The 22316-nt window shown below is 38.0% G+C and overlaps 1 protein-coding gene and 1 long non-coding RNA gene across 3 annotated transcripts; both read right to left on the bottom strand.

Annotated features, from left to right (window-relative positions):
• Nucleotides 1–11094: 11094 nt before the first annotated feature.
• On the bottom strand, nt 11095–21935 carry srsf11 (serine and arginine rich splicing factor 11). 2 transcript variants are annotated; one of them, XM_088599046.1, is made up of 13 exons: nt 21613–21934; nt 20442–20575; nt 17847–17956; nt 17055–17147; nt 16900–16949; nt 14595–14728; nt 14326–14407; nt 13892–14017; nt 13585–13674; nt 13401–13490; nt 12863–13046; nt 12520–12576; nt 11095–12230 (listed from the first exon to the last, which is right to left on the bottom strand). In XM_088599046.1, exons 1-13 carry the CDS (start codon nt 21732–21734, stop codon nt 12036–12038), a joined length of 1467 nt encoding a protein of 488 aa, XP_088455172.1. In that variant the 5' UTR covers nt 21735–21934; the 3' UTR covers nt 11095–12035. The 2 variants fall into 2 exon arrangements, with proteins under 2 accessions (XP_088455172.1, XP_088455173.1); XM_088599047.1 differs by lacking the exon at nt 12520–12576 and having other exon boundaries at nt 21613–21935.
• On the bottom strand, nt 15130–16893 carry LOC148652357 (uncharacterized). The gene is made up of 2 exons (XR_015925302.1): nt 15267–16893; nt 15130–15229 (listed from the first exon to the last, which is right to left on the bottom strand). It is a non-coding gene; the product is annotated as an uncharacterized LOC148652357 (long non-coding RNA).
• Nucleotides 21936–22316: the final 381 nt, after the last annotated feature.

Here is a 22316-nt window from a genome sequence, read left to right as displayed (position 1 = left end):
AAACATGATGACATGAGAAAGGGTACCTGTAGGTTACCTGATAACTCCTGGGGTGCGACACTAGAAGTGAATTGCAGAATGCTGGAAATACACAACTCAGTAGAAATGGCAAGCAGCTTGGGTGTGGGAGCAGAGCATATGCAGGGCTGATCATCTCCCAGTGGATCTAGACTTCCCTGAAGCATTTCTCTTGATCTGTGAATCTCACCTCACAGGGGAATCGCAGGTGGTTGTCTCTACCTAAAGCCCTGATGATGCTTAACATTTCAAGAAGCCACTGTCCTCCAAAGTTCAAAAAGGACATTGAGCGTTTCCTGGAGTTCACTGGTTATTAAAGATTTATTAATTACATCACCACCACTGGGCCCCGTCATTGAACTCGCTACAAAAGGTAACCCAGACACAGATTAGAGGATGGATCAGTACCTCGCTGCTTTCCAGACTATTACAGATCAATTCTGCCAAGTCTCAATGTTGTACTGCCCTGACCTTTCTCACCTCTTGAAGATGATGTATAGCTATAATGGTTATAGGCATAGAGTTATATACAGTATGTACAGTGGTGTGAAAAAGTGTTTGCCCCCTTCCTGATTTCTTATTTTTTTGTATGTTTGTCACACTGAAATGTTTCAGATCATCAAACAAATTGAAATATTAGACAAAGATAACACAAGTAAACACAAAATGCAGTTTTTAAATGAAGGTTTTTATTATTAAGGGAAAAAAAAATCCAAACCTACATGGCCCTGTGTGAAAAAGTGATTGCCCTCTAAACCTAATAACTGGTTGGGCCACCCTTAGCAGCAACAACTGCAATCAAGCGTTTGCGATAACTGGCAATGAGTCTTTTACAGCGCTGTGGAGGAATTTTGGCCCACTCATCTTTGCAGAATTGTTGTAATTCAGCCACATTGGAGGGTTTTCGAGCCTTAACCGTTTTTTTAAGGTCATGCCACAACATCTCAATCGGATTCAGGTCAGGACTTTGACTAGGCCACTCCAAAGTCTTCATTTTGTTTTTCTTAAGCCATTCAGAGGTGGACTTGCTGGTGTGTTTTGGATCATTGTCCTGCTGCAGAACCCAGGTGCGCTTCAGCTTGAGGTAACGAACAGATGGCCAGACATTCTCCTTCAGGACTTTTTGGTAAACAGCAGAATTCATGGTTCAATTTACCACAGCAAGTCTTCCAGGTCCTGAAGCAGCAAAACAGTCCCAGACCATCACACTAGCACCACCATATTTTACTGTTGGTATGATGTTCCTTTTTTGAAATGCTGTGTTACTTTTACGCCAGATGTAATGGGACACATACCTTCCAAAAAGTTCAACTTTTGTCAGTCCACAGAGTATTTTCCCAAAAGTCTTGGGGATCATCAAGATGTTTTCTGGCAAAACCGAGACGAGCCTTTATGTTCTTTTTGCTCAGCAGTGGTTTTCATCTTGGAACTCTGCCATGCAGGCCATTTTTGCCCAGTCTCTTTCTTATGGTGGAGTCATGAACACTGACCTTAACTGAGGCAAGTGAAGCCTGCAGTTCTTTGGATGTTGTTGTGGGTTTTTTTCTGACCTCTTGGATGAGTCTTCGCTGCGCTCTTGGGGTAATTTTGGTCGGCCAGCCACTCCTGGGAAGATTCACCACTGTTCCATGTTTTCACCATTTGTGGATAATGGCTCTCACTGTGGTTTGCTGGAGTCCCAAAGCTTTAGAAATGGCTTTATAACCTTTTACAGACTGATAAATCTCAATTACTCTGTTTCTCATTTGTTCCTGAATTTCTTTGGATCGCACCATGATGTCTAGCTTTTGAGGATCTTTTGGTCTACTTCACTTTGTCAGGCAGGTCCTATTTAAGTGATTTCTTGATTGAGAACAGGTGTGGCTGTAATCAGGCCTGGGTGTGGCTAGAGAAATTGAACTCAGCTTTCCAAAGATGTGATAAACCACATTTGATTTATGTTTTAACGGGGGGGGGGGCAATCACTTTTTCACACAGGGCCATGAAGGTTTGGATTGGATTTTTTTTTCCCTTAATAATAAAAACATTCATTTAAAAACTGCATTTTGTGTTTACTTGTGTTATCTTTGTCTAATATTTCCATTTGTTTGATGATCTGAAACATTTCAGTGTGACAATCAGGCAAAAAAAAAAGAAATCAGGAAGGGGGCAAACACTTTTTCACACCACTGTATATATAATACTGTAGCTGGCAAGCATTGTGATGCAGTGCCTTTTTTTCATTTCCTTTTTTTTCCATCAGTTGGTTTAATTCAGGTTCAGTACATACAGTACACTGCACCACACCTTTACAGACCTTACACTCCATACCTATTGCTACAATTAGCATCTCAGGAACAGCAACAGCGTGTTGTTGATTCCATGTGAATATCGTTATCAGATGCATAATAGCAGTTACTGTGGCCCAAACTTAAAAAGGAGGTAGATTTTCTTTGTTCAAGCCTAAGGAGTCTTGAGGGAGAGCACATTTCATGTAATTGGTTTTCACCTGTGAAAAAAATTTCCAGCTGAGTAGGATTTGGAAAACCAAGAAAATGTTAATCTTTATAGTGACTGCTTTGGGTTGTGTGGGTAAACCTGGTTGTTGTTTACTGCTAGAATGATCTACAAAGCACTTTTATGTGAGCAATCCTGCTAACAGGACCTTTTTACACGTACAGTATTTAGATCTCAAACGGTTTTCTGTTGGAATTAATTCTATTTAAATATATTGAACACCTTCTTAGAAGTTCAGCTTGCATTTTTCATTGGGCTGTTCTGAAACAGAAGTAATTTAAAAAATGCTTAGTGTTATTTATCTCTGTGAAAACTGCTATTAATCACATGCAGGAAAAGGTTGGATAATTAGACAATAGTGGATTAGGGGTGGCATGGTGGTGCAGTGGTTCGTACTGCTTCCTTGCTGCAATGGGGCCCTGGGTTCAATTCTGCACCTGGGGGTCTATCGGCATACAGTTTGGACATTCTCCCTATGTTTGTGTAAGTTTCCTCCCACAGTACAAGATCATACTGGTATTGCCAAAAACACACTGAAAAATTGTCCAATATGAGAATGTGTGTGTCTGTGAGTGCCCTTGGATGGACTGGTATCCTCTCCAGGTTAAACCATGCCATTTGTCTGTTGAATTTGGTTGATGGGGGGATACTATTGGATTATGTAGTCTTTACTTTAGTAGAGTGCAGAGATATTTACTTGCTCTTATGATGTACATTTCTCATTTTCTTCTATTGTGAAGTCTTTATCCTACAGTCTTTTCATTCACAAAAGGAAATGTACATTATCCCTTTTGTAGTGAATGCATTTTATTTTAGTTGAAATGCCAAGTGAAAGAGAAGACTACTGCATAATATATCCAACATTTTCTCTGTATGTATATATTTGCTGTAGAAAACAAACACGGTGGGTTTGAATACTCTGTCCTTTCATTGCCATTGATACTATTGTTGTTCACCCAATTGAAGGGTCCTGTGTTTTTGGGAACCATTCTATTAAAAAGTAAGGCTGTAGTCCTCTATAACATTAGGTGTCATAGAATAGTTATTTTTTTGCCTTATTAAAAGCTAGTGCATGTCTGTTATAGCAGCACCTGGTGGCCTTTCTCTGTCAAAAAGTGTTGCACTTGGTACAGAACTGAAGCATGCAGGGTGTTTAGTAGGCATACTGTAGCTGCAGTAGAAGATACTTATCAGCTGCACTTGTTTTGCTTATGCAATCACCCACAGTATGTAACTCTCTCCCTCTCTTCCCAGCAATAACCTACATGAGGCCACACTCTCGTTTAAAGCACCATGTCTCTTCCCGTTAAAAAGAGGAGACACTTTACACTTTTACTCTTCAGTTCACAGAGAAATTTCACCAGAGCCTCTTACTAATAGTTTATGCTAACGCCTAACTTTCTTAACGCGAGAAGTACTACTGTAAGCAAAAAAAGGGGGGTTTTGGAGGGGGGCAGTATTTCTTGCATTGTACAGCTTTTCAGCTAAATATATTTAACGCGTATGCGTAAATATATAAGTCAATTATAATGACTTAATTTGTTTGACAGAACAAAATTGCAACAATTTTATTAACAGGCTGTTTCGTGTTCTTCCTAGGATTGTTGAGCAGGGTAGAGGGCATTCTGGAATGTGAGTTATGTGAGTCAGATTATGAATGAATAAAAGCATTTTATTAAAAACACTTTTGCGTTTTTCTGGGTGCTTTACCAGCTGTACAGAAAATCAAAGTGCCCTTTTCCATTCAATGGGTGTCTGAGTCGCTGAGTCCTATCTTCTGACAGTCGCTGTTATGAATGTCTGTAGATTGTATCTTATTTTTAGTTTTTATTTTGTTTCACGTTAATTTTATAAGGGAGAATGTCATAGTTAAGACTACCTTGCCCCCATCTTGATTAAAATACTTGTATTTTTTCAAAATCTGGCAATGCCAGACAGAATTCACATTCACTGTAGCCAAAGGGCCTTGCAGATCAGAAAATCAAGGAACGAAACAATTCTCACACCCGGCTCCTCAATGGAATCGCTTTAACCTGCTAATGCGTCAAACACATTTTCTGGCATATTGTGTTTTAAAGAAGATGAGAGTTTTTTTTAAAAATACATTTTAGAAAAGTGTAATTTATACTGAAAAGCTGTATTTATTCAATACCACTTGATAGTTACATTAATAGAGATAAGAATTCAAGTTGATACTGTTTAGACTTTTAATTATTTTAAACTGTATTACAGCATCACAATGCACAATGCAACGTAAATTGCTACCTTTGTCTTCTGCATAATATTGTTCACCTCTCTGTCCAGCAAATTAACAATAGTAATAATCATGAACTTTATTGTATATAGTGCCTTTAAAGGTGGCTTCTCAAAGCGCTTTACAAGATAAAAATAACAATAACAACAACAATATTGTATTTCACTGCACTTTGACAGATCGTCTTTAAATCAATTTTTGTCAGAATTTCCATGCCTCTAAACTAACAAGGGCTCTGAGAATCACCGTGGGCTTTTCACTGATAAACTTGTGTTAACAAAAACGCAAGTTTGCTTAAGAGTTGTTAAACTGGTTTTTATCTATTTTTCAGCACAGCCAGCCGGCTGTCAAGTGGTATTAAAAGCAACTTTTTTTGTATAGATGACTTTGCTAAAATGTATTTAAAAATAAAATGATTACAATTGGCAAGCCTGTAGCTTTTTCACGAAACCTCCTCGAGTTACGAAAACACTTGCATTTATTTGACCACGCTCGAATATTCTTCTGTCCATATCTTTGGAAGGAAAACACAGAAAGCCTTCAAACCAAATGCATTTTGAAGACCACGACTTTTGAAAATGTTCACAGCCTCCACATAAAACTATCAGTGAGCTAATTCTCTTTTTTTAAACCTCCGGTTTTTCATGGATGCTTAATCACACACTAACTGGAACATGTTCACAATGCAAGAAATACTGCCCCCCCTCCAAAAACCCTTTTTTTTTTGCTTACAGTAGTACTTCACGTGTTAAGAAAGTTAAGTTTTAGCATAAACTATTAGTGAGGGGCTCTGGTGAAATTTCACTGTGAACTGAAGAGTTAAAGTGTAAAGTGTCTCCTCTTTTTAACGGGAAGAGACATGGTGCTTGAAACAAGAGAGTGAGGCGTTATTTTTTGTCAATGAAAAAGTGTGTTTTTTTTTTAATCCCTGGCGGAAACGGGCTTCCATAAGAATCAAGTAATAGGTTTATTCCATGTTGAAAAAAAGAAGAAAACACATTCCATAAGAAATAGCACCTTTAAGTTTATAGCGCCAAAGTTATTTTTGTTTTTATCCTGTAAAGCACTTTGAGAAGCCACCTTTAAAGGCGCTATATAAAATAAAGTTTATTATTAATTTGCTGGACAGAGAGATGAACATTTTTATGCAGAAGACAAAGATAACGATTTACGTTGCATTGTCAGATTGTTAATCAATAAAGACATTTTATTAACCACAGGTTTGTAATTTAAATGGAAATGAGGGTGACGAGAACTCTTAATCTAAATTAAAAAAAATAAACAGGTTTCGATAGTTAATAACCACTTTTTATTCACGAAACACGGGTGATTTTTCTTTTTTTGTTCCTCCTGATCAGCTTAGAAATCTATGAACGTTGTAAGGTTTTTACTTCTTAATTAAACGTTTAAAATACATGTTTCAAATAGAAACATGTTCTGTTGTCTTCCTGGTATGTAGAACAGATCAGCAGGTCTTTTTTCCACAATCAGAGGGGTGTCCGATGGCGTCAGCCAATTACCATTCTGAAGCTGTGCCATAATCTCTGGTATAGACACACCCCAGAATTTAAACTTTTTACTGTGTGATCAATTTTAAAGACTACTTCTTAGCGAAGATAAGAAAGCGTAGATAAAAAAGCTTGGATTCTCATGTATCTGATACACGTTTCTTTTGAGGTGCTCTTGAGGATCCTTGTGATATTTTGAGCTCTGGTTGAATGATAAGGGTCGCAGTTTAAATCATTTTCGTTGTTAGAAATTATGAAACGCTCTGTTAAAAGCAAGGGAGTTTTTATGTCTGTTATAGTAAAAGAAAATGCCTGACTAACTAGGGATTGGACAGTTTTTCAGTGCTTGTAAAATTGATGTTCAAATGTTCAAATAAATGTGCTAAATCTTATCATATTGGCTAGCAAATGTCCTCTCTTTGCTAGTTACTTGTGGCTGTGTTTCTGCGTTGCGTAGCAACGAGGGACTATATTCTCAGGCGGAGGAATGTAAGCATCTTAATTTTCATGTTAAAAAAATGTTTTTTATTAAAATTCATTCTATACAGCAATCACATATTTGGGGACCGTTTCATAAAACTTTGATGCTTAATATTTTAGGGAGAAATGGAAGACTGGTGTGTATTCTTTGTTTAAACTACCAAGAACAGCCATATACAGTACAGGTTACATACAGTAATATGTTTATATTCCTAAATTAATATCGTTTCTGACCTTCAGATGCATTATGCTCCTCTTCTTTTTATGCTCAGCTACTAAAATTTCCCTTTAGTTGTAAAATTTCATATAAATATTCAATACTAAGCGGATTAAATCTTTCGGTCATTCTGGCCAACCAATCATGTATGACGCGTTATGACATAGCCAAATGCCTGCAGTACGTGTTTGTGCAGTGCACTTTGAATGGCTGTATCTGTATGTCTGAGATTTCAAAGCCCATGGCAAGAGCTTGAAAGTTAAATCAGGTTCTTTCGAACCTTGTAGGGTAATTCAGACACCATTCCTTTTTGGGGCAAAGCACTGTATACAGCCATATAGGTCAGAAAAAAATGTTTAGAAAACATTGAAAGAACTATATTCCTAAGTATCCTTTCAGCCCTAAAACACAGCCAAGCCATCAAAAACTGTCTACATTCAATGGGAATAAAACCCTAACCCTACCTTCGGGTTTTGCTAGGTTAGGGTTAGGGTTCAAATATTTCTCAAAGAATTTCACTTCTGTCCTAAAACACAGCCATGCCATCAAACATCCTCTATGTTTTCTAACAATACTAACCCTAACCCTAGATTTTCTTCAATACAACCTAACACTCATTTAAACAGAAAATATAACCCAGGGCATCAAAATATTAGTCTGAAAAGACTTAGCAGCCTTGCCACACCAAACAAAATGTATCAACTGTGGTACAATTTCAGACAAGTATTCTGTTATTGGAAATTTCATATGGAATGGTACTCTCCATGAGCATGGTATCAGCGTTAAATAGGTTAAGACTCTGGAAAACCCAATAAATTTTAGCAACAACTTAAAAAACCACTGCACACAATGCCAAATGCAACAGATTGAGACATTTAACCATATTCTTTCAAATCTTTTCCTTTTCGGGGATTTGGACAACATTCCCATGTATGGCAATGTAGTATACAGTATAGAGACATATGCAAGAAAAAAAGTGCAGAGAACATTAAAATATCACTTTTCCTAAATTTCACTTATGTCCTAAAACACAGCCATGCCATCAAACATCCTCTATGTTTTCTAATAATACTAACACTAAACCTAGCTAAGGGTTTGGGTAGTTAGGGTTCAGATTTTCTTCAATGCAACCTAACACTCATTTAAGCAGAAAATATAACCCAGGGCATCGAAATATAAGTCTGAAAAGACTTAGCAGCCTTGCCACACCAAAACAAAATGTATCAACTGATGATACAATTTCATTTTTTGACAAGTAAAATGTTATTGGAAATTTTGTGTGGAATGGTGATCTAAATCAATATGGTATCATGGTTAAATAGGTTAATAATAATAATTAATAATTGCTTACACTTATATAGCGCTTTTCTGGACACTCCACTCAAAGCGCTTTACAGGTAATGGGGACTCCCCTCCACCACCACCAATGTGCAGCATCCACCTGGATGATGCGACGGCAGCCATAGTGCGCCAGAACGCTCACCAGTGGGGAGGAGAGCAGAGTAATGTAGCCAATTCATAGAGGAGGATTATTAGGAGGCCATGATTGGTAAGGGCCAATTGGAAATTTGGCCAGGACACCGGGGTTACACCCCTACTCTTTTCGAGAAGCGCCCTGGGATTTTTAATGACCACAGAGAGTCAGGACCTCGGTTTTACGTCTCATCCGAAGGACGGCGCCTGTTTACAGTATAGTGTCCCCGTCACTATACTGGGGCATTAGGACCCACATGGACCGCAGGGTGAGCGCCCCCCACTGGCCCCACTAACACCTCTTCCAGCAGCAACCTTAGTTTTTCCCAGAAGGTCTCCCATCCAGGTACTGACCAGGCTCATATAGAGTTTAGCTACACCTATTTTAATGCCAGTGCATTCAATGCCAAATGCAACCGTTTGAAAAGTTTAACCACTTTCTTTCAAACATTTGCTTGTCGAGCAATTTAGAAAACATTCCCATTTAGGGCAATGTATTGTATAGAGCCATATACAGTATACAAGAAAAAAATGTGAAGGTAACATTAAAATATCACTTTTCCTAAATTTCACTTCTGTCCTAAAACAAAGCCATGCCATCAAACATCCTCTGTTTTCTAATAATACTAACCCTAACCCTAGCTAAGGGTTTGGGTAGGTTAGGGTTCAAATTTAAGCAGAAAATATAACTCAGGGCATCAAAATATAAGTCTGAAACGACTAAGCAGCTGCCAAACCAAACAAAATGTATCAATTTTAGTACAATGTTATTGGAAATTTTGTGTGGAATGGTGCTCTCAATGAGCATGGTATCAGGGTTAAATAGGTTAAGCGTCAGCTAGAGTTTAGCTACACCTATTTAAATGCCAGTGCATTCAATGCCAAAAGCAAACGTTTGAAAAGTTTAACCACTTTCTTCCAATCTTTTGCTTTTCGGACAATTTAGACAACGTTCCCATTTAGGGCAATTCAGTGTATAGAGCCATAAATGGAGGAAAAAAGTCATTGTAACAGGGGGATCTCGGTCACCGTCCGTGGACAATACACCACACACGTCATTCCACTTAAGTGAACACGCGTTCGTGCATGCATGTTTCTGTCAACTAGCTACCTCGCGACGGTGCACACTCGGGGTTCGGCTAGCAGTTTCCCATTCCATACACGCAAGAACATCGTAGAAATCGTAGAAAATCGGACACAAACACAAACTTTCAAGCATAACGTCATATTTTTTGTTTTCTTGTACTTAGCTGTGTGAGAGAGCACTCGGTCTGTTGGTGTGTCTGTCGGTCAGTCAGTGTACGTCCTGGGCAGGCTGAGTTGCAGCTATGACGACCTCATGTGTCCAAACCCGGACTTTGTTCTCAGCTTGACTTTATAGTGTCAACGCTGAGGGGCGCATGCGCACGTCTTCCTGTAAAGGATGTACCGTTTTTACACAATGTTAAAAAGGGTCAAATGGTTTGTTCGTGATTCTTTGTTTTATTGGTACATGCTGTATATTCTATTGTTTGAAAAAATGAATGGATTGTTATGGCGGGAAATTATAAATGGTAGGGTCCGATGGTGGGCAGGGCTATGCTGTACTTATTTAGGAGGCTTCCTCGGTAGGGAAAGGGAGAGGTAGCTGACTCCTGACTTTTAGCTGTCGGAGGAAGTGTTTTTGTATTTTTGGGGGTATTTTTATTTTTGTTTGCATTATATATAATTGTTTTGTTGGTTTGTGGGGTCACTGTCCAAATAAACCACCACTTTTGCACCTATGTGATAAAAGTTAAGAATACCCAATGAATTTTAGATGTATCTGTTAAAATGCCAGTGCATTCAATGTCAAATGCAAGTTTGAAAAGCTTAACCCTTGCACCGATCTTTGTAGGACGCCCACTCCTAGGGAGAGTAGCGCCGGTGCTGAATTTTTTCCATTTGTGAACAATCTGCTTGACTGTGGACAGATGGAGGCTCCAGTCTTTAGAAATCCTTTTGTAACCCTTTCTCATCTTATGAGCTTCTCCAATTCTTCTTCGGAGGTCCTCTGACATCTCTTGATCAGGCCATACTGCACTTCAACAGAATTCTGTTGTGCAGAGCACATAACCTAAATTGTGTGGTTTTTTTATACAACAGGGAAGGTCAGACTCAAACCTGGATGAAGATCAGATCACATTTTAGGAGCAATTCATGCAGAAATCCAGATAATTCCAAAAGGCTCAACCTTTCTCACAACTGTAAATAATTGCTAAGAACGACTGGCTACAAAAAACCCATAATATGAAAAAGACATAAAGACGACAAGCAACACACAACACATCGCCACTCTGTCGCCATTTTGAGAAATGATTTTTAGTTCAAATTTAATAACCAGTCTGAGAAACTGGGACTGCAGTTCCCCTTTAAGCGATTGTTTCTATCAAGATAAACCTTTGCCACTTCTTTTAACCAGTTTCATACATGTGTATTGATCACAATTTTAATATTTTAATCATGGTTTCTTTACTACTTTGTTCCCTAACTTAACATGCGGCACATGCCTAAATTTTCTTCCATAAGCAGTTTATTTCTATAGGTGAAAAAATTACAAAACACCTGTACAATAGCATTGTTGTCAAGAGGTTTTCAGGCAGTCACTAAAAACACTCAAGAACGCAAAGTACTTTTGAATGGGTTTTATTATCAAAGATCCACTGGTAAAACACGTTGAAAACTGTACAGTGACACAAAGCAGAATCTAAATGACATGTTTAAATGTTTGCATTTGATGCCTGGGGAGAAAATCTCCACAGGACCACAAAAAACATTAGATCTGTGCATCAACTAACAGTGAAGCACAGTAAAAAAAGCAAACTATGCAGAGAAGAAAATGAAAAGAAGTAATGCTTTCAGTTATAAGGAGCCAAGAACAACATGAAAATGGACAGCCAAGCTAAACTACTGTAATAAGGCTCAATGTAATAGATTAAAAAAAACTCATGACTACGTAACATTAAATGCTTGCATACCCACCTGCCTGAAGTTGGTTTTAAAATATTAAAGTTCTTTACATTCCAAAAACAAGAATCAAGTGTAAATCAGCTCCTGAGATGGAAAAACTGATCTCACTATAATTAATATTGTATACAAGCCCTGTAAGCACAAAGCAGAAAATGTGCAGTAATCCCTTGACTGATGTTGCTTTTTTCACCTCTCAAAAAATTTCACAGAGGAAAAATCATTAAAATTTCATCACTTACATTTTTAACCATGGCTCTATTAAAGTTATTTTGTCTGGTTTTGTGGTTTATTTTTTAGAAATACAATTTAGGAAAAAACAGCAAAAAAAATCCTTTACATAATCCTCACAACATGCACACTTCATTCCATCTACTGAAAATAACTCAACCATATTTACTCTGGAAGGTCCTGAAAGATGTTTTAAAAATAAAAACTGTACATTTTAGATTTAAGACTACTATTCACCAACTGGCTTTCTACAGGTAACAAGTTTATTTCTTGCTACTTTTCAAAAGGAAAAACAAAAAAGTGTAAGGAATGGTACTGATCCATGTCTGCATGGTATGACTACAGTCCACCAGCTGATTATTTTTCAGAACCCTTAGTCACTCATGTCCATATCTTCTTCATGGTGATCATCGCCATTAACTTTGGACTCTTTTCCAGTTTCCCCTGCAGGTTTCTCAGCTGAAGACTCCTTAGCCTTTGGGGAAGAGGAAACTGCATCTTTCTTGTCTTCTTTCTTGTCTTTTTCACTGTCATAGCCTTGTTCCTCCTCATCATAATCTCTGGTTACCTGATTAAGGACAAGGACTGACATTAAATATATTTACAATAAATCCTATGTATCTCAAACAACTCTATTAAGATCAATTTAATGTTTTATAAGCAATTAAGTTAAATAATATTTTAACAATACTTTTCAGTCATTTCAACTTCTCTTTAAGAAAAACTACTTTAGATATGTGAAGCTAAACTCATTCCACAACCTATTCTATTCAGTACTGCAGAATTCTATAATAATCTATCAATATTTCTGCAGACCACGTGATTCAACATTATAAAAGAATAAAAACCCATCATACCTCTTTCACTTCTCCCTTATTAGTCATCTCTGCCTGCAACAGTTCCCGTTTAGAGCGCTGTGTTGATTAAACAATTATACATTAACCTTCATTAATCAACTAAATGGTCTGCAGAAATAATGGTCTCTTAAAATGATCAAATAAACTTCTGGTTAAAACAATACATCAAGATAGACATCCTAACAAAACAATATCCAGTCCTGATATAAAATGTTTATTTTATCCTACAAATATTCAAGGTAGATCAAACATTGCTGCATCAGTACAGGTATAAACTGAACAGTACTACTGCTATTAAGTAAATCTTAAAAAATATATTCCTCTAGATTTAAAAGGCACATACCTTAACATCACCTTTCTCAGTGTCAGATTTCTTCTCCTTTTCTTTTTCCTTGTCTTTGCTTTTCTTCTTCTTACTGGTTGACCGTTCTCTTTCATCTCTGCTTTTATCTTTGTCTTTCTCCCTTTCTCTGTCACGGTCTTTCTCCCGTTCCCTGTCCTTATCCTTCTTTTTTTCCTTCTTATGCCTAGAAATCAAAGATATACATTATTTTATTTTCTGGAAGTTATTTTACAGGTGTAGAAATATGTATATAGAATCACACATTCTCAATACTGATCATTTGGAAACAAGGAAAAACTATCCTCATTTTTTTGTGCAAACAAGTTTTGAACACAGAAACTCCGGAAATAAAGTTTATACTCAGATATTAAATCTTTTCTTGAACTTATAACACCTTATATTTCAGTGCACCAGACTGCCACACAGCTGTAGCTGGGGACATATCTAACTTTCCACCAATGTCTTGATAGTGTGACTGGAAAAACTTGGTAACTACAAAGTATCATTCTAGAAAAAGTGACTATAATACGATACCCACCTCCTGGGAGACGGAGACCTAGAAAGTTTTCTCTTGGGTGACCTAGACTTTTTTGGGGAGCGGGTAGCACTGCGACTTCGTCTGCGCCTCCTGTCCATAGCAAAAAGACTAGTTATTTTCTGTAGAGACCCACGTAGCAAACAGGAGACTGGAAGCAAAAAGACAGAACTTTTCAACCACATACCTGCTGATGCTTCTGGACCTTCTGGTGGTGCTGTAGCTCTTCGGAGGTGTTTTAGAACGTTTTTTCTCTTTCTCTTCCTTTTTCCTTTCCCTGTAAGTATTCATAAATTATTTTTTTTCAAAATAAGCTAAATTACTTTACCCTGCTACAAAATTTCTACTTAAGTGAAGAAATTGTAGGGCAGAAAGTTGTTTCTATTTAACAATAAAAAACTAATTACTAAATGACCTACCATAATGTATACTACTAGGAAAAACATATCTGATCCAAAAGTTACAAATGACAAAATTCTAACAACAAAACATACCTGGATTTGCTCCTGGAACGTCGACTCCTATCTCTAGAATGTGACCTCCTTCTCCGAGGACTTTTAGATCTTCTCCTGCTTCTTGATTTTGACCGTGTCCTCCGTCTTGATCTGCTCTTTGAACGTCTATTTAGCAAAATAATACCCTTTTAAGAAAAATGGGACTCCAACTACTAATGCCCTCACCTCAATATCGTTAGTTGTGAGAAATGTCAATTTTATGTGTAGGATAAAACAATGTTCCTGTAATCTATGCTGAGGACTTCATTTTCTAGTCATTAAAGCTCTTAATATATTTTGTGTGGAAACAAAAAAACAAACATTTTCTAATTTTGTTTCACCTTACCTATTAATAAAAGCTTTATAGAAACAGCTCTTTAACTAACGCAGCAGATAAATCAAATTTCAGCAAAATTCATGTTTTTTAACCGTACCTATGCCTGGAGCGGGATCTGGATCTTCGTCGTCGTGATCTGGACCTAGACCTTGAATGCTTCCTTTTCTCTTCCTTTTTACCTGAAACAGAGATTTCTGATCAACATGTGTAATGCTGGCCTTTTAAACTTCAATAAAACTTTTCATACAATTGTATACACTGGGCACAAAGCAAGTATAGATTACTTATCACTGTAGTCTTATAAAAAAAACCCTCAGAACACATCCTTGCTTGCCCCGTGTATGGTACAGAAACAAAGGTGCTTACTCCCAGGCTCAATAGCAGCAGAGATCAATGACTGCGCTTCTCTGACCCGCTTCATTGCTTCTTCTATCTCTTTACTGGAGGCATCAGCCTTTAGAGCAGGATTCAGATTCAGTCCTGCAGCCACATGATTCAACCTGCAAAAAGTACATAATATTTCAGTAAAAATCCATGGAGCATCAGCAGTATGAAACAAAACATAAAAGTTGTTTGCATGAATACTTTCACTTCCATTTAACACTTGACTTGTATGAAACGCAACCTTTTCTAGATATTTTGAAAACCTGAAGATTTTTTTTTTTACCTCCTCGAAGTTATCATCACCTTGTCATGGTGAGGAGGCTTGCGTGTTTAAAGGATCTAATTGAGCTATGCCGGCAGGAACACCCAAGCCAGACGGGTCTTTAGCGATGGGTCAGACAAAGAGTGGTACCCTGGTCCTCCAGGTTGGAGGTTGATCATAGGGTTAACACCCCTATATCGTAAAACACCATGTTACGATAAGCCTCAGATTACAAAAATAAAGAGATTCTGGAAGAAGGGAATACTATGTGATACATGGAAAGATTACTTTACACACTGGGTAAAGTCAGGATCCTGTATGAGGAATTAAAAAGATACAAGCTAGACATTGCGGCCTTGCAAGAAATGAGGTGGCCAAGAGAAGGATCACACAAAGACAGATATTTCACATACTTATTCAGTGGGGTTTGGAGTAGGCACTTCCGTTTCTAACCGGAGGTAACATTTTAAGATAAGAGGTAGAGATGGCCACAGATGAGAGATTATGCCTGATAAGATTAAAAGGAAGATACAACAACCTGCCTATAGTCTCCTATCATGCAGCCACAGAAGACAAAGATGAAGAAGTGAAGGGCATCTTATACGAGATATTAGAAACGATATATGAGGGGATACAATTGAATGAAAAAACGTTTTCTGGGAGATGCTAATGCCAAGTTAGGCAGGGAACTAGTATGGAAACCATACAAAGGGTTACATAGTCTGCATGACACATCAAACGAAAATGGAATAAACTTATGTACTTTGCTGATGCAAAATAGATATTTCCCCACACAAGAACATCCATAAGATGACTTGGTGCTCCCCAGACCAGGTAACACATAACCAAATTGATCATGTCTTAGTCGATGCAAGACACGGAAGTAAAGGGGAAGATGTCAGAAGTTTAATCGGATCACTTCTAAGTATTTGTCAAGATTCGTCAGAGGATATGATGTTGCAAGAAGAGCAAAAAGGAAGGTAACTTTCGAGTAGACAAATTTGTTGAAGGATAAAAGTAAGGATTAAAGTAATTAAGGACAGCCTGGTGGAAACAATGGAGGAGGTTCTGAAACCTGAAAGGGACAGAGCAAAGGGAAGAAGGCACTGGTTCAATAAAGAGTGCAAAGAAATCAAAAAGAGGAAAACTATAAGAAGGAAATGGCTTGCAGACAAAAATTACTGAAAACCTTGCAAAGAATATGAATAGATTTGTTAAGAAACCAAAAGGCTCATTGGGAGAGAGAAAAGGAAATATATTGAAAGCAAAATAGAACAGGTCCAAAAACAACAAGAGAATTCTACCGAACCATGAGATATTTCAAGGAATAGTTGAATAGTGACAAGATCCCCAACAGCACACGAGAAGAACAGAGGACTCGGGATGTACAGTCTTAAGTGGATGATCCAAACTTGGAAGTGGTAGTGATCAAGAAGATGAAGAAAGGGAAGGCCCCTGGAATTAATAGCATACATACTGAAATACTGTAGGGGGGAGGAGAGTCAATTCATAGACAATCCATTAGTACTGTATGGTGCAGAGCTTTGGACTCACTGAAAAGATGGAGAGTAAACTCATGGGTTTTGAAAACTGTCTTAAGACCGATTTTTGGACCAGCGAAAGAAAATGGAGAATGGAGAAGGAGAAACAGAATTAAGAGAGCTTTATAAGGACACTGATATTGTTGATACTGTCAAAGGAAGAAGACTGGAGTGGTATGACCATGTAATGAGAAGAGATCAAGATCTAATAAAAGAAGTAGTAGAAGAGAATATTGAGGGAAAGAGGTCACGAGGAAGACCTAGAGTAAGATGGCTTGACTCAGTGAAAGAAGATGCCGGAAAGGCAATTGATGTAGACGACTGGAGATACAAGATGCAATGGAGGAGGCTAAAGGGTGAGGCAATGGATCGGCTTCAGTTCGAGACGCCACCTCAGTAAGAAGACTTTATCCCATTTAAATCTACCCTTTATATTTGCTCTAAAACCTTAACCTTACAAATAATTCTAATAAAAAGTACTTACTTTGGGTCCACAGTGGTCATGAGCTTCAGAATTTGATCTGCAGCCAGAGACTGCAAAACAAAAATTGAATCAACTTAATTCAAATGTTCAGAAATTATAAAATAAATGTTCAGAATTTTAAAACTGAATACCACAGTAACGGGTGCTTTGCAAACCTGAGAGTTCATGTTGGATCCTGGCAAACCCAGTGCAGCCAGAGTAGGGTCAATAGTGGGTGCTCCAAGGGCAGCCAAAGGAACAGCTCCAATCTGACAAATATACATTAAACAAAACCTAAGAATTTGTCACTTCTGACACTTTCAGGATTTTACATATTTACACATCACTTTTGTCATTACTCTGCATCACAAGCTGTATTTTTAAATTTCTCACTGTGAATTGTTCACACATCTCCTCCCATGCTCACATGACTCCCTATGACAGAAATAAATCAAGTAGACTCTTCCTTAAGTAGGTTTCCAAAGCCTTTCAAGAACCAGCACACTTATGAATATTGAACAACTTTTAGCAGTTAAGTCAGATCTGAATCAAATTAAAAAAAAAACACTTTAAATGGCCAAATTAAACCTGTAATCCAATCTCATTTCAGATGGAGCTCTGAGAAGTAATGTTTTCCACTTTCAATGCACAGCATCCTTCCATAGGTGGAATACTTGCATTTAAAAAAACTTTTCTTCAATAGATACCACTAAAATTTACAAATCATTTATGAGTCAAGATTGAATGCACACATTCCTAAGATGCTAGCAACAGATAAATCAGAGTAATGCCAGTAACACTATTTAGAAGGTACATTTTTAACAAAGACTCATTTTTGAGGCCTGTCCGCACAAGACAGAGGGTGGTCACGTGGTGCTACAATACGAAACATTTCGGTAGTATGAACAATGCCCGTCAGAATAGAGGCACTAGAACATCTTAAAATTTTGAGAATTTAAAAACCATACCGATGCAAGGGGATTTGGAGTTGGGAGAAGACCTCCCCCAGGCAGCAGCCCTGCAACAGCATTCGCTGGCGCCAACAAAGACAAAGCTTTACTCTCATCAGGAATTACTCCTGCAGAAAAACAAAGCAGCATTAATAAGTGCTCTCCAACAGTAAAAAACACAAACACCCAAAAAAAGAAGACTCGTTCAAGCCAGCTCCTTAGATTTTGAAACTACTGAGTCTTGAACTATACATTTGCACTATAGATAAATTATTTTTCAGCTCTTCATCGTTGACATATGTCCCCTCACTCTACTCATTAGCGCAGGATACTAATAGAAAATTAAATATCACAATACACACTACTGTGGTTAACACTGCCAAGATTTTATCACCTGTACTTGTTTTTTAAGTCATGAACCAAACGTTAGCAAGCACAGTCGGTTCTCCCGTGGGGTGTGCTCTCAAGTTTCATAAGATGTTTTATGAACAAGCGACTCGCGTCGGCTGCTTCGCTATAAAGCACACAGAAAAATCAAGATACACAAAACAAGAGTTTATGATTTTTGGGGTCAACAGCATGGTACAGTTTATTATGAATTGTATAACTTACCATAAACAGGCGAAAAAATACATTTAACATTAAAACAGATTTATTTTAAAGAATCGTCTCTCTGGGCTTTTGCTGGTTACATCTATGCTGTTCCAGACTCCTAGAAATGCCAAATGGCCTACTATTTCCTTACCTGTTTTAGTAACACGGTAGCTAGGAGAGAAGTTAAGCCACCTTAGAAAACGTAAGCCGACTACTTGTGGCAAAAAGTGATCAAATGCAATACAGACAACATGAGGCTTTTAAGTTCCATCTGCCTGCTTGGAAAACTGGATGATCTCAAAAAGTTAAGGTTTACTGCCAGCAAAAGCCCTGCTTTAATATTAAGTGCCCAATGCCCCCAGAACAGTGAAACCCTGTGAGATGGTCCAAGGCTGTTCATAAACTGGTGACTATTTAGCTTTAGTAAATACTATCTCAACAAAAACACACAACATATAAAGGGCACTTGAGAAACTGGATTAGCTGCAGAAGACAAAACTGTTGGGTGGTATTTTCAGCAGGGCCTGGTAAATAGGATTGGCTGAACCAGGAAAAAGAACTGTAAAACACAACAACAAAAAAAGAAAAGCCACTGTTAAAAAAAGGTACTGAACCCTTCTTTCTGTGCTATGTGGAGTGGATTTTTATCAAAATATTACACAGCAAATATACTGCAAATGTGTTGTGTCTTACGCGTTTCTTAGGTAAAAATTCACTTGTACGCTCTCTGGGGAAAAAATGCATATGTAATGCAGAGAACTTCAATTTCAGCCAATGTGCAACTCAGTTTCCATTTTGAGTGCACATCTAGGAAGAGCCCAGAGTCAGTTAATCACGTGAATCATCACCATATTTACTAATCTGGGTGCTGCCAACAATGAAAAGGTGAATGAAAGAGAAAAATGTTAAAGGAAGGAAAAAAAGTTGCTAACCTCTGACAAGTAACACTAACCGCAAAACATGCAAAGCGCTCTGCATGTTTTTATGTACTAAAATTGATCTTACCATGCTTCTCCAAAATCTATCAAATATTTCAATGGGACTAAAAATGTATTAGCGAAATTAAAGTATCTTTTACTTTAAAAAACACTGATGCTTTTAGAATTACTAGAATAATAATATGCTATTAAACATGTATATAATAAACCTTATAAGCCTGTCTAGAAACCACTGATATTTAAAATTACAGTCAAGAGATTTTGCTTTGAACACTAGGTCTTAGCCAGTATTTGCTTTAAATCTCATTGCACAGTTATAAGAGTGATGACTTTCTATAAATCCTCCTTTTGATTAAAAAGCCCTAAAACACAAAGAAAACAAGAAAGAAGAGAGTTAAGTGTTTACACCAGGAAAACAGAGGGGGGCTTGAATGCTTGCTGGCCTTTTGTAATTGTCTACATTCCCCTGTTCGCTGCAGAGGACCACTTTCAGGCATCAAGGAGGGGGCTCTGCAATTGCCTTCTCCACTACAAAAATCACACACACAAATAACAGAGAGAAAAGTTTAATAGTGATAAACTAAACGGGGAAAAGCATGGTTACACATGAAAGCTAATTCTTGTCCTACCGCGTTGCTGCTCTTTTAGCTTCTCACGATTCTCTTCCAAGCAAACCCAGTTTCACTCAGACCTTGGTATACTGCATGGAATTCTCACCACAGCTTCACTCAGCAGAAATGACCAGGTGCCATGAAAATCCAAAGGTATTTCCTGATATTAACGCAGGAAGCTCTAAATCCTTACACACCTTCAGGTGCTTTGTTAGACAAAAGGGCACATGCAACAACCTTAAAATGCTCATTTCTTTCTATGAATCTTCAACACAAAGACTCTGTACAAATGATTTTTGCAAACTAAGAGAATTGCAGCATAGATTTGTGCAATACATTGCCCTATAGTTTATTTTCAACAGTATACCAAGGATCTGCGATATTCAGTATCACATCTTTTCTGTGATGCCAACATTACAGGGGGTATCATTCATAACCGTGACAAACAAGAGAAGAAACAAAGCACAAACCTTCAGCATAAGGGACGACAATCAAGGCCCGGTCCACGAAGACTGTATTTGTCAAATGCTGAGACACTCCCACCGAGTCAGAGTCATGGAACTTTACAAAACAGACACGTGAAGTCACTGGCAAGGGAGACTCACTGGAAAAAAATACAAATTGGTTGTGCAAGAAAAACAGACCAGTTTGGAAATCTTAACAGATGCCGATATATTCTTATCCTTCCTTAGGCCAAATCAGATCTTTGTCTATAACTTTTAGGAACACAGGCTTTAACCTAGGCCGACTGTATTTCAGAGTCCAAAATGTACCACGCTCTGTATATTAATGCATTTCACTGTTCATGCTCTACTTTTAATTCTGTTTTCCATTGTTTTAAAGTCATACTGATTGGATAGCGTTGGAGGAGATCAATTTTCAATATGCCAGCTGTCACGTTTTAGCCATAAAAGCACCAAGATGATGTCTTGAGCCTCCTACCTTTAACTGCAGTTGCTATGTGGTGCAGCCAGCTGTTATTCGACAGGTGAAAAACAGCAAAAGCACAGAACACATAAGTTAATAACTTTTTCTCTCCCTTGCTTCCCCCACAGACTTTTCTCTCCATAACCACAGTCTAATTTAGTCATCAGTATAATCCACGTCGCTTTTAAAACAAACGGGTTGAGCACAGTTTGCATTACACTGTACAACCCACTCAATTTGTATTTTCCCAGTGCAAAAATAACGGTTCCATGACTTGAGCTTCTCAAAAGAAATTCGCCGACTACATACGTCGCATAATTTCGAGACGGGATTAAACACGATAACAGAATCATAATGCTTTTCTTTTTTTTTTAATTACGCTAGGTACTCAACCCAGCGACCAACACCGGCAAACTCTCCCTTAAAGAAATCAAGTATATGATGCTCAATTTCTCCCTCGCTTTTGATTGCTGACTTAGCAGCTGCACATCATGTCGGGCGGGAGCGCACGGAGCCATGACTGTAGTTAGAAACCGGGCGGCTGCACCGCGAGTAGGCCGGACGGCCTACACTCCGCGCATATCCTTCCTCGGCCGCGAAACATCAAACAATACTTCCTCCTCTCACGATAGCACAAAATTAAGAAGTAAAGGCACTCTTCAAATAACTGTACACTTTCTATTTTATACGTGTGTTTTCTTACGCTTCACTTACTCTGGTGGAAACAATTTTAGCTCATCAATTTTTCCCAAGAATCCGAAGAGTGTCCTCATCTGCTCGGAGGTTGTGCTGGGAGACACGTTCGTCACTTGGATTACGTTCGTGGTGCTATTCATTTTCTTTCACCGCCCTACTCCAACACATTAAAATACAAACAAAAAATATACAGTGCGTCGTTGAACGCCGCGTCAGATGATCGATTTTCTTATTCTTTCCGCCAACTATCCACGTTTCTGGAAGGTTCCTTACGTTACACACTTCACAAGACCACAGCCGCCATTGAGCCACAACAACGGCTACCTTGTCTGTAATTACTATCCGTATCCCACAAGCCTTCGCGCGGACCGCATGCGCAGTACGAAGACTCTGCAGTGGAAAGGGAAAGGGGCGTTTTATTCAGTTTATGAGTGACATTGGCGATGTGAAATATTAAGAAAAAATTAATACATTCCGCTGCAAACATTAACGCATTATTGAGGGAAATCATGAAAATTTGTCAAAAAGAGTTAAAACAACTTTTCTTAATGTTCTGAAATTCATGGATGAAAAAAATGTACTGTAACGCAACGGGGGCTCAGGCGGGCGCCCTTGCCGCATCTGGTCAAGGGAAAATAAAAACGAATTCATTTTTGTCAATATACCTTTTCACTCGAGCGAAAGAAAAAAATGAGAATAATTCATTTAAATGCTTTTAAAAT

Source organism: Lepisosteus platostomus, chromosome 11, assembly GCF_059453375.1.
Source record: "Lepisosteus platostomus isolate fLepPlt1 chromosome 11, fLepPlt1.hap1, whole genome shotgun sequence".
In the NCBI taxonomy this organism is placed as follows: Eukaryota; Metazoa; Chordata; class Actinopteri; order Semionotiformes; family Lepisosteidae; genus Lepisosteus; species Lepisosteus platostomus.
Note: the sequence above shows the minus strand (reverse complement) of the source record. Positions and strands in the feature narration are given on the sequence as shown.